We start from the raw sequence: 12,235 nt of genomic DNA, 5'->3' as shown, positions 1-12,235 counted from the left end.
TATCAAGTGTGATGTATTAATCCAAGGGAATAATATAAAGAAATAAAGTACAGTTAAGGATGAACTATTGTTTTTAAATGAGTCTTATAAACATACACTGAATCGAGTAAATAACACATAAAAGAACACGCTATAATACAGTATGTTTCCATGTGTATAAAGATCTAAAGTAAATTGGCTAAATGATAGTATCTGTAACTTGTAAGATACCATTGTTAAGGAGGAAGAGTACTAGAGGGGTTTCAGGATGCTGGGAATTCTCTACTTGTTGCTCTTGAAACTGGTTGAGCATGTGTGCTCATACTGTGAATACTCCATTTAGTAATACATTTATGGCTCAGAAATTTTTCATCCTTCAAAGAAAACATTTTTTGAAGATATAAATGTAAATTGTTGGCAATAACTTGGCTTAAAAAATGAAAAAAATTAATCTCAAAGTCTTACCTGTAGTAGTGAGAAGACTTTCATAGAAATAATAAACAAAATTGAATGATAGTTAATTTTGTAGTTTAACTGTATTATTTGACCAGAAATAGGAAAAGGCATTGGGATAAATGAGAAGAATCGATAAATAATTTTAACATTTACATTGTTTTTCAGTTTGCCGGGAGGATTCATACCATTCTGTAGTCTCGTGTGCTGCTGTAGTTCTCGCACCTATGGAACCAGCGTTAGACTTGAAAAAGAGAGAGGAGCCCAAAATTCTAGAGCATGGCAAACCGTAAGTTGGTCACTTAACTTTTCAGGACTTTATGAAATAAGTTCAGTGAGGGATTGGTGTTGTGCTGCTCAGGAATTCTGATATATATTTAATGAATGTATTAATAGTTTACAGGATGAACAGAAATACATTTTGTACCTTTGTTTAAAAATAAGTCTGCTATAGTGCCTCCATGAATATCTGTGTGTTCTAACTTTGTACCGTATGTTCATATGTCATTTAGATTTCATTTGTTGGCTTCTAATAGGGAAATGCGTAAGTAGACACATTATTATTTCTGTAAAATAGTGAATAAGATATGCTGGTTTGGGATTATTTATTTTCACAGTTTTTGGCTTCGTCTGAAGTAGAATGTCTAACATAGAACCAGTTTTCAATGTAAACTTTTTAACCTAATGTTAGCATTTTTATAAGCAATATAAGGCATTTTAAATTTTTGTTAAATTATCACAAATGTAAACAATATACGATTTTAAAATATAGTAATCTGTTGGCAAGCTTTCAGTTAAATATAAAGTTAATCTTAACCACGCATTAAATAGATAATAGACTTTGATATTTCTGTAGCCTAAAAATTGAATTAATGGTGACAAATGTAATATACATAGGCTTGAATTATTAAGTATATGAGAATTATTTCTAGTTAAGCATTAAATAAATGAGAAAGGAAATCTGCTGCTGATTTTCCAGGGAAAATTACATGCAACCTGCTCTACATCTCACTTTACGGACTATAATCAAGTGGTCATATTCGCAATACTGCTAGAGGCTGAGTGAATACCGCTTGTACAATGGAGGGCACTCCTTGACACAGCTGCTGGTTTCTCCAAGGTGCTATGCTGCAGTGTGTATTTTCCCTCTTGCGTGTCTTTGTATTGCCTAAGCTTCAAAAGCCTGATTTTCCTTCTACTGATCATGTGTGATACTTTCTCTAAAGTCTATTGGAACTCCTTGAACATTACCTTCAGTAATGTTCAATGCAAATACATATATATATATATTTTTTTCTCTGTTTGAATGAAGATTTTCGGAATTAACGTTCTCATTATAGAAGGAAGAAATAGTAACCAATTCAGAAGGTAATGCTTGTAATTCAGTTTTAAAACAATCTAGAAATGAAAGCAATTTGATTGCTGCTAATAGTGTCTGATTTTTAGGTTCTGGAATCTATTGCTGTGTGATAGGAGGAAAATTGCATCTTATGTTCACAGAGTGAGTTATATTAGAAGGATCAAATATATCTTCCAGTAGTACATTTGTGAGCTTATACAATATCTATACGTGTTTGTAACATTCATTTGTATTAGGCGTTTACATTCTTTTGTCTTTTTCAAAGGTTTTGCTTCAGACTGGTGATTATTATAGTTTATTTATATGTCTTTTTTATAGGCTTTTGGTGTCTCATATACATTCATTTTTTTTCTGATTTATGTATTAAAGGAGACAATGTTTGTGAACTGACTTTTCTTCCTCTTCCTTGTACCCTCTAACAAGTTGGAAGTCCTCTCTATTCTTGCAATAATCATGCTCATTTAAACATTCTCCTTCACCATGATTGTTAATTCACATGTATTTGTAATTAAGTTTTTTCAATCCAAAGGATCTTGGTTATCAGTCTTGATTTTTTTCTACATGTTATGTGTGATTTGTGGACATTTTTCCTGCTACGGAATCTTAGAAATGTTGGGCTCATTGTATAATCTAATTTGAGACTCAGCAATCATGTTGGTAAGACCTGGAATAATTTCTTTGTGGGCCTCAGAATTTATATTAGGTTATAAATAAGAGAGAATATGTAAGATAATATCTTTTTGGGAGTGTTATATCAAAGATGAAGATTAATAATGAAGAACTATTTGTCCAAGGGGCGATATTCATTTGGGTTATGCATATAATTGTCTGAAGTTGGATGAGTTTTTTTGATAGAGGAGTTTCTCAGAAAAAAGAAATTTTGAATAATCCTCATTAGGAAATAAAATATTCATGGATTTCAAAAATGTTTGCCCTGAAATAAAATAAACTTTTCAGTTTTTTCTATTTTGCATAAACTTCTGGAAATGTCTTCTTGCATTAGTTTAAACTTTTTTTTCTTATTTACCTTTTTTTTTTTTATTAATTACATTGCATTATGTTACACAGTCCCATATGCACTGGGATTTCCCCCACCCCTCCTCAAACCCTCCCCCCCATGGTGGATTCCTCCACCTTGCTGCATTACCACAGTTCAGAATCAGTTGAGATTCTTTCATTGCAAGCATATACCAAGCATAGCGTCCAGCATCTCATTGTCCAGACAAATTCAACGGCTTGTTGGGGAGACCATCTCTGGTCTGAAGGTAGAGCCGGCAGAGCACCATCCCTATCAATTAAAAGCCCCAACATACCATCAGCAACAATTTACAACGTCATGGAATTAATTGGCATAGTATTATCGTCTACGGCCATACCACCCTGAACGTGCTTGATCTCATCTGATCTCGGTAGTTTAAACTTTTGAATCCTAAATATTAGCCTTAATTATACTATTGTATTGGTGTAGAATTATATCATCTTAGAAGGAAAGGAATCTCTTATCACTCAAATATTTGTAGTATATAATCAATTTTAGAAAAGGATTTAGTTATTTATTGGGAAAAGCAGAGTGAGAAGAAGGTCAAGAGAAAGCGAAGAGAGGAGAAAGAAATAATTTTTTCTATCTGCTGGTTCTCTTCTCAATGGCTGCAACGGAGTTCTTGGGAACAGGGAACTTCCTGTATATCTTCCATAGCAACCACTAATGCAGGGGTCCAGATATTTGTGCCATCTTTTGTTGCTTCCCCAAGAACACTAGGTTGGAACAGCTGGGACCTGAACCAGGGATTTTAGTATTGGTGTCACAGTGGCAGTTAAACATTCCTCACCTCAGTGCTCACTCCAGGAACTTTTATTTATGCTTTGATGAATAAATAGATTAATACTGAAGCTTGTTTGTAAACATTCTCATGGATATATTCATTTTTACACACATTAATAGTTGAAATACACACTGGAATTTGTAATTAAGAATTCCTACTAGGTAGGGGGTATAATTTTTTACTATACCAAGTGATGGGGAGAAACATCTATATCTTTGAGGAAAGTTTTCTTTTTGCATTACAGCAGGAGAGAGAGAGAGTTAATTTTAAGTTGTGAAACAAGTTGTGTGACTTTTTTTGCTTTTCAATCCAGTCTGTTAGTCTTCCAGAAAAACAGAAATGATATACTTGTTAAACCATAAAAAATTATGTAATCAAAAAGGTTATGATTTTCAAATATTTGATCTTAAATAAAGAGCATGCAGTCACAGCTTTAGTGGGAAGCTTTATTAATTTGCAAAGCTGTAGTAATATAAGTATGCTCAAACATCCAGCCACTCTCAGCATGTTATTCAAAGCTATACATTTCTCAAGTCGGTTATGTACAAATAAGTACTTCATGAAATATACATAAAATTCAAATTCTGAAAAGAACGAATTTACATGATTGATTTTATTTTGTGCTTTATTAGTTGAAATGCAAATATTCTGCGCCAGACCATGGCTCAATGTCTGAAATAAAGGGATTTTTACACTTGTTGTAAAATTTAAAATATGGACATTAAAGAAAGATGATTCTATTACTTTTTGTCCACTTCCATAGTTTAATTGTATTTTTATAAGGCAACCTAAAAGCAATAAGAGATTTGTTTATTGCTTCAGTGTATGGGAAATGCTGGCATTCACTCTAAGTTTCAAGGTCTGCCTTTAGTGCTCCACTTTGTTGACATGAAGAAGATTCATTGAGCTGCCTGTGAAAGAGCAGATACCATCCTTTAGTACAAAAGATTTATTTGATTTTAGAAAATGACTGAACCTTTTAAAAAATATTTGTATATGTTATCTCAAACAGGAATTGAAGTTCCATTAGCTCTTTTTATTTAGGTTTTTCATTCAGAAAAATCTATGCTGAATTTCCAAAAGATAGTACTACTTTAGTGTCATCTGTAAAGTTGTTATAGAAATTGTAGCTATATTAGAGACACATCAAAGAATCATATCATCAACTAATCTCTAATTTTCCTTTACAAATTACTGAGGAATATATTTACTTTTGCCCTTAGGTAGATACTTATGATTTAATGCAGTCTAACAAAAATATGTAATTCTTGAATGTTCACTTTGCTCTTTGTATTGTGTTGAAACATAGGTGCTGCTCTTACTGAAACTTAAGGAAGATACTAATTTATTTCAACAACAAATGCATAGTTGTAGCTGTGACAGTAGATAGTATAAAGGTATGTCTGGTAAACAGCATTTAATTTAATCAAGGAAACTCAAGTAATCTTTGCTAAGAAAGTGACCCTTACCCAAAACAAGGAAAAGGAAATCAAAGATAAATTTTTTTTTTTTAATTAAAGAACTACTCGGTGGAGGAGGACAGAGAGGGTGGAAAAGGATATTTTGAGAGAGAGAGAGAGAGAGAGAGAGAGAGAGAGAGAGAGTTGCTTAAAGGAATTTGATGCATGGAACATGGCAAAATTTTAAGAAAGCCCCTTGAAGTAAAAGGAAATCAGAAATTTGTTAAGCAGGGAAGAGGTAACATAAGCAGAATTGCTTTTTGAAATCTTTCTCCTGTTTCCTGTAGAGAATACACTGGATGTATTGGAAACAGTATGGCATGAAGCCAGCATGGGAGAGCCAAATTGTTTGCTGTTTTTCCAAGCTCTTACTTTCAGGATTGGCAAACTGTACATTAGGGCTGTCCCCCTTTCCAAGGAGGTATCATAGCTATTAGCAGCACACCACTAAAAGGAAGACTGATTTTATGGCAAACATTTTAATTAATTCCTGGCAGCATCCTAAATTGGGTTACTGGCATTAGATATGGTGAAATGTGAAAGAACAGATTCACTATGTTTTAGGAGTTTTAGGAAATTAAATATAATGAGTAAACTAGGGACTTATATTACCAAATACTTCCATTAGGATGAAGATGAGATTTTATGATCAAATACATGAAGTTGTCACAATCTAAGGTATTTCTGATTAGTAACAGTGAAGTGAATAGGGAGCCATCATACTCTTTCAATTTCTATTGAATATTATCAATGGAGGCGTGCAAGGGAGCACACACATGGAAATGCAGGTTGTGTAAATTCCTATGTGAAAATTTTATTGTTACTCATCCCTGTTGCAAATACACACAATGTAAGTAAATTCTGCTGAGGTCCTTTGTAAATAATTATGGATCCTTAATGGTAATTGGGTCTTCCATTTACGGTTAATCTGAATCACTCAGGGCCTTAAAACTTTTTTTTAAGAAAAACAAACTAAAAATAAAACTTGAAGTACAGCCAGGATAAGTGGAAGGGTATAACTATAAATATTACATAACCCTCTCCCCCAGCTATGATTTCAAAAACTTTGACAATTGTTTTATGATTATGGCCAATTCGCGGATAGAAACAGCAGTCACAAAAGATGAAGGAAGACATTTCTGTGGAGAGAGCTGTTAATCTAAATGTCCCTTCCAGTTTTTGTGGAAGCCTTGGGATTTGAAGGAGGAATTTGCTAATCATATGCCCAGTATGTGAGGGCCTTTCAAGAGTATTCCCAGTGTATCCAGTGAAGTTTGAAATGCAAACCACAGATGTGTCCTTTTGTAAACTATCCAAAGTTTGAAGAGAAACTGTAAGAAAGATGCCAAGAATTCCCACCCATGGGTGACATAGGAACTGCAGAATCCTGGCCCAGAAAGTCCTCTGAAACAAAGCAATGTGTGATTGTGTGTTAGTCCCTAAAACTAAGTAAAATTTCCTTGGACCTTCTCCACTCTACTCCAGGGGACAGGAATACATTGACTTGAAGCTGAATAGTCTTCATCTGTATGATCCTGGCACATTTTCTCTTTTCTTTCACTTGCCTAAGTGTTATTTCTTCTTAAAATGATCTTTAGGTTTTACAGACATCCGGCCACTCTAAAGCTACATCTGTCCCTTTATCTCTAACCTTCACTTTGTTCATTGGGATTCTGGCCTTGAGTCTGCACATGACAGAGGTTGTGTTATGCCCTTCTTCAGTTATACCCTCTTCCACATGGTAAGGATTCCAGAGAAAAAGCCAACGGTTCCCACAAGCCAGAAACTTAAACCTCTACCAGATTAATGTACTCAGAATCCCCTGTTCACTCAGCACTGGTTCCTGTCTTCTGGGATGCATGAGTGACAGCCCACATCACCAAATTGTGATGGTGGTGAATAAAGTTCACAAAGGTGGTTGGGGCATCATAGGCCTGTAAGTCCTGTGTGTGTGTGTGTGTGTGTGTGTGTGTGCGCGCGCGCGCAAATAGAGTCAAGGACGGGGGGAAAGCTGGGGTGGAAGAGTGGATTAATGTTTGTTGAATGTGGTTACATTAACTGATATCACTTCTAAGAGGATTGCTCTTTGGTCATATCAGCTGCATTGACACTCAGGGGAACTGATTTTCTTTATCCTCCTGTTTCAAATGTTATCTGTGCATTTCATTGGAAGGAGTAGGTTTATTCCCCGGTTTCTAAAATTGTATGTAAAAAAAATAAAGCTGAAGAAAGTTGGTTGTTTTTCAGACATGATGTGTCACTAAGGAACCAGTGGATTTTAATACCAAAATTGATTTTTAAAAAATCCCCAGAAAAACCACTCATCTCAATTTATAGCGCTGTTAGTTTATCTTCTACTAAATATTACCCCTTAGTGAATCAATATTTGGCTTCTTGTGCCAGCAGGATGTCAAGTCAAGAAATCCTATTATAGCATAGTGCTTGTTTTAACCCTCTTTGTGTGTTGAGTATATGTATGATGTTTTTAGAGGAGTTGAGACTATCTGGTAAGAGTTCCAGCTAAGCAGCACTACATTCTTTAATGTAATGTAAATACAAGTTTCTCAGATCATTGAAAACAAAAGAATATACTTCACTATTATAAAAGTTGCTCTTTTGTGTGGTTGAAAACCATGTTGCCAACTTTCAGCTACATGTAGAAAAATCCCATTTTGCAAATAGATGAAGTATTTCATTTGAACGTATGCCATAGTTGAGATGATTATACATATTCTAATAATATTATAAAACCCAAACTCTATTACCAGACATTTTTTCTTCTGTCATAGGAGACTGATGAGATTCAGTGGCTGGAAAGAAAATTGTATTGTAAAAATTAAAGAGTTAAAAAATAAACCAAGATAAGCAAGATCAATAAAAGACAATTATTTCCAGGTAACTTGATTTTAGAGAGCAAGTATTAATCTTACTAATCATAATTATTAGTAAACATCTTCTTATAAAATAACGGTACACCTCCTTTATATGGCTGTTTCAGGTGTTCCGTTTTCAAATGTGAAACAGAACAGATGGACACAATGAAGGAAGATAATAAAAAGTAACATTTAATACATCTTCTGTGAAAAAACTTTAGGATGAAGATTAGGTCTATAGAATGTTCTATGAAACTTGTTTTATTTTTGCAAGTATTTATTTTGCTTAGAAAGTCAGAATTAGAGAAAGAGAGAGAGAGAGAGACAAAAAGAGAGGTCTTTCTTCCACTGGTTCACTCCCCAAATTACTGCAACAGCCTGAGGTGAGCCTGTCCAAATCTGGAAGTAAGGAGATTCTTTAAGATCTCCCATGTGGGTGCAGAGGTCCAGGGACTTGTTCTATCCTCTGCTGCTCTCCCAGGCCAGAAACAGGGAGTTGGATCAGGAGGTGCAGCAGCTTTGACACAAACCATCATCCCTATGGGATGCTGACACTTGCAGGTAAAGAATTAGCTTGATATGTCACTGCATCAGTATGAGAATTTTGCATTTAGATAACTCTTCCAAGTTATCTAATTATTAAAGCACATCTTATCTTTTCTGATGATGTGGATTAAGTCCTATTTACAATAAGTATTGCTTGGCTTTTTAAAAAGTCTTTGATAATAGAATAATAATAAGTATTTAAATATTCAAAAATATTTTAGAATTGAATAGTTTTTTCAAATAAGTAAATTAAATAGGTAGACCCAATGATCATAGTTGCCTGACATCACAAAATATTTGAGGATTATATTTAATGCGTATCTTCTGTTAGTATTTAACTATTAAGGCATTCAATATTTGAATAGTTAATATTTGGAGATGCTGCATTGAATTCCAATAGAAATCTTGTCATAAGTGGTTGGAAGGAAAGGTCTAAGAGCAGGGAGTCTGGAAATCGAATTACCAGCCCAAGGACCAGGCAAGGGTTTTTCTTTTCCTGAATCCTGCGAGATAAACAGCTTTGCAGCAATGTTCCAAAAAGTAAACATCTAGCGGGCCTGGCGGCATGGCCTAACGGCTAAAGTCCTCGCCTTGAACGTCCCGGGATCTCATATGGGCACCGGTTCTAATCCCGGCAGCTCCACTTCCCATCCAGCTCCTTGCTTGTGGCCTGGGAAAGCAGTAGAGGACAGCCCAAAGCCTTGGGACCCTGCACCCACGTGGGAGACCTGGAAGAGGTTCCTGGTTCCCGGCATCGAATTGGCGCGCACCGACCATTGCGGCTCATTTGGGGAGTGAAACATCGGATGGAAGATCTTCCTCTCTGTCTCTCTTCCTCTCTGTATATCCGGCTTTCCAATAATAATAAAATCTTAAAAAAAAAAAGTAAACATCTAGGGATATGTGTTGTAAATTATGAAGGAACTAACTCTTCTTGTTTGATAGAGGGTATAGTACCTATTTATTACTTCTCAAAACACTACCCGTGATTAGTGGGATAAAAACAAGGTACCTGCACACTGATTGGCTTCTCTGTGCTTCTTCTGTGTGCTTTCTTGGACTCCAAGACAGAAGTGTAAGTTCTTGACTCTCAGCAGATAGTAAATACAGGTATTTTTCCAGGCCATGTATTTTGTATTAATTTTTAATCATCTTGTGTATAGCCCAGATTTTAATACATTATATAGACATTGGATTATTACTTCTTTTCATTTAAAAATACATTTGTTTTAAGAGCAATTTTATAGTTGATGTTAGAGGTCATACCGTATTCTGAGCTTTACAAATACTGGCTCATTTAATGCTCACAACAATATTATGCTTCATTATTATCTCGAAATTACAGTTTAGGAAACAAAGGCAGCCAGGCATTAAGTAGCTTGTTCAAGATGAACCTTTGAAAGTAGAGTAAATTGCATCTTCTTTTCAGTTACCACATCACTCAGTTTTGAATTTGGCACCGAATGCAATGCGTCATTTTGATGTTTAAATCCATACATAAGCTTAAAAACCTAAAAAAAAAAAAAGAATGTCACCATAAACCAGTAATGCTTAAGATGATTAGCATTTGCAAATCAACAGTATAAATAGACCTTAAGTACCAAATTCTTCACTGTTGATTATCACAATCAATCAGTACCTCTTCATTTCTGCATATATTTCTTGTCAAATGAGCCAGGAAAAAAAAGGTAGTTCTTGTTTTATTTTGCTTTTTTAATGCACCATTCCTACTTAGTGTCATTCATTTTATTGGCTCTGACTTAAGATATTTTTGTTACTCTCTCTTTTTATACATTTCTTTAGTAAATGACTTTCATTAAGCTCTTATCATTAAGGCTGAAATTACACATTTTGTCACAGAATAAAGAAGCACATATGAATTTGGGGAAGTAATGTAAAATGGGGAAAATGGCCAGGTTTTCTCCCAAACTAATGCATTCATTGAAAATGTCACTTGCTTTATTAAGTAGTATAATATAGTGCACTAAAAAATAGTAACTTCAAAAGAGTTTGGATATATTATTATAACTTACTTTTTATGGAATTCAACTAGGTTTTTTTTTTCTTGTAATTTGAGTATAGACATAATGGCATGCACATGATTCTGTGTATACTAATAAGCATAGTTAGGATATTCCAGAAATAATTGTTAAATGACAAATTATGGTATCAGAATGGATTTTGTATTCAATTGGAGTAGCAGTTGTTTTACTACTATAACTTATATATGGCTAGGTTGTGGGTATAATGTAGGCAACCTAAAGCAATAAAAAGAGACAGGAGCAAATTATCTTTAAAATCTAGTCAAATGTATCTTTTCCAAAGATGTCAACAAAATTTTATTACTATGACTATGATTATATCGCAAAATGATTTTATGTTTATTTTATTTCAAAGTGGTATACTTAGGAATGGGTGTTTATCTGGTAGTTAAGATACAAGTTTAGAAACTTACATTTTCATCATTTGCTTTTTCATTTCTTCAGTGACACATTGGTTATTCAATAGCATGTTATTTCACTTGGTCTTAGCCAAAAGGCTGAGCAGCGATAGTAACATGCTATTTAGCTTTGTGGTGGTGTAAATTTTTAAAATTTTATTTCCGTTGTTGATTTTGTTTTATGTCTTTTCATTTAAGGGGATATATAATAATTGTGTGATAGAGACTATCCTATCCAAATGTGATGATACAGTGCTGTATGTGTCTCTACTTTCAAAACAAAGATGGACTCTCAATGAAACGATTAAATATATCTTGACAATAGGAGGCTGGACTCTGTTATTGTCTGTACCTGCAATCCCAGGATAGACTTAAATAGCAGAATGATGGACTAATGAAGGACTATACTATTGTAATAATGCAGGGGAAATCAGTGAGGGGAGAGAGAATTTTAGAGGGTATTGCGGGAATTCTTAGATCCTATGGAATCATGAAAGAAGGAAGGAAGGTAGGAAGGAAGGAAGGAAGGAAGGAAGGAAGGAAGGAAAGAAAGAAAAAGAAAGAAAGAAGAAAGAAAGAAAAAAGAAAAGGAAAGGAAAGGAAAGAAAAGAGAAAAGAAAAAAGGAAAGGAAAGGAAAGAAGGGAGGGAGGGAGGGAGGGAGGGAAGGAGGAAGCTGAGTTTCCTGCTGAAGATGCTGGGTTTGGCACCCAGCTAGTCTCCTGACTCCAGTTTCCTGATAATGCAGAACTTGGGAGGCATTGATGATGGCCCAAATCATTGATTTTCTGCTAGCCATGTGGGAAATGTGGACTGATTTTCTGTCCCTGGCCCAGCTCCAGCCATTGCATGCATTTGAGGAATTAAGCAACACATGGTAGGTCTTCCATATCACATTGTCTTTCTTCATTTCACAAAAACAAAACAAAACAAAACAAAACAAAACAAACTGTATTCTTAATAAAAATCATATTATTAGATTAAGGTACACTGACATGACAAAATCTGGTTAATTATAACAAATAAATATTAGGCAATTTTAATTTTTAATAATATTTTTAGTTTTTTTAAGATTTATTTGTTTTTATTAGAACGGCAGATTTACAGAGAGAAGGAGCTTCTGTCCACTAGTTCACTCTCCAGGTGGCCACAAGGATTAGAGCTGGGCTGGAGCTAGGATCTAGGAGCTTCTTCAGGGTCTCCCACATGGGTGCAGTGTCCAAGGAATCGGGCTGTCCTCTTCTGCTTTCAGGGCACCAGCTGGTAGATGAATGGAAAGTAGAGCAGCCAGGACACAAACTGG

General features: G+C 34.8%; 1 protein-coding gene across 2 annotated transcripts in view; it reads left to right on the top strand.

Moving 5' to 3' along the window:
• Positions 1-12,235, top strand: part of CCSER1 (coiled-coil serine rich protein 1) — a 1,128,290-nt gene that overhangs the window by 258,015 nt on the left and 858,040 nt on the right. For both annotated transcript variants that reach the window (XM_004590570.2, XM_058667043.1), the window contains exon 5: positions 601-721. In XM_004590570.2, the coding sequence (XP_004590627.2) occupies positions 601-721 (121 nt within the window). The remainder of the gene's footprint in view (positions 1-600; positions 722-12,235) is intronic.

This window comes from Ochotona princeps, chromosome 7, assembly GCF_030435755.1.
Source record: "Ochotona princeps isolate mOchPri1 chromosome 7, mOchPri1.hap1, whole genome shotgun sequence".
Taxonomy (NCBI): Eukaryota; Metazoa; Chordata; class Mammalia; order Lagomorpha; family Ochotonidae; genus Ochotona; species Ochotona princeps.
The sequence above is the reverse complement of the archived record's forward strand: the minus strand, read 5'-3'. Positions and strand labels throughout refer to the sequence as shown.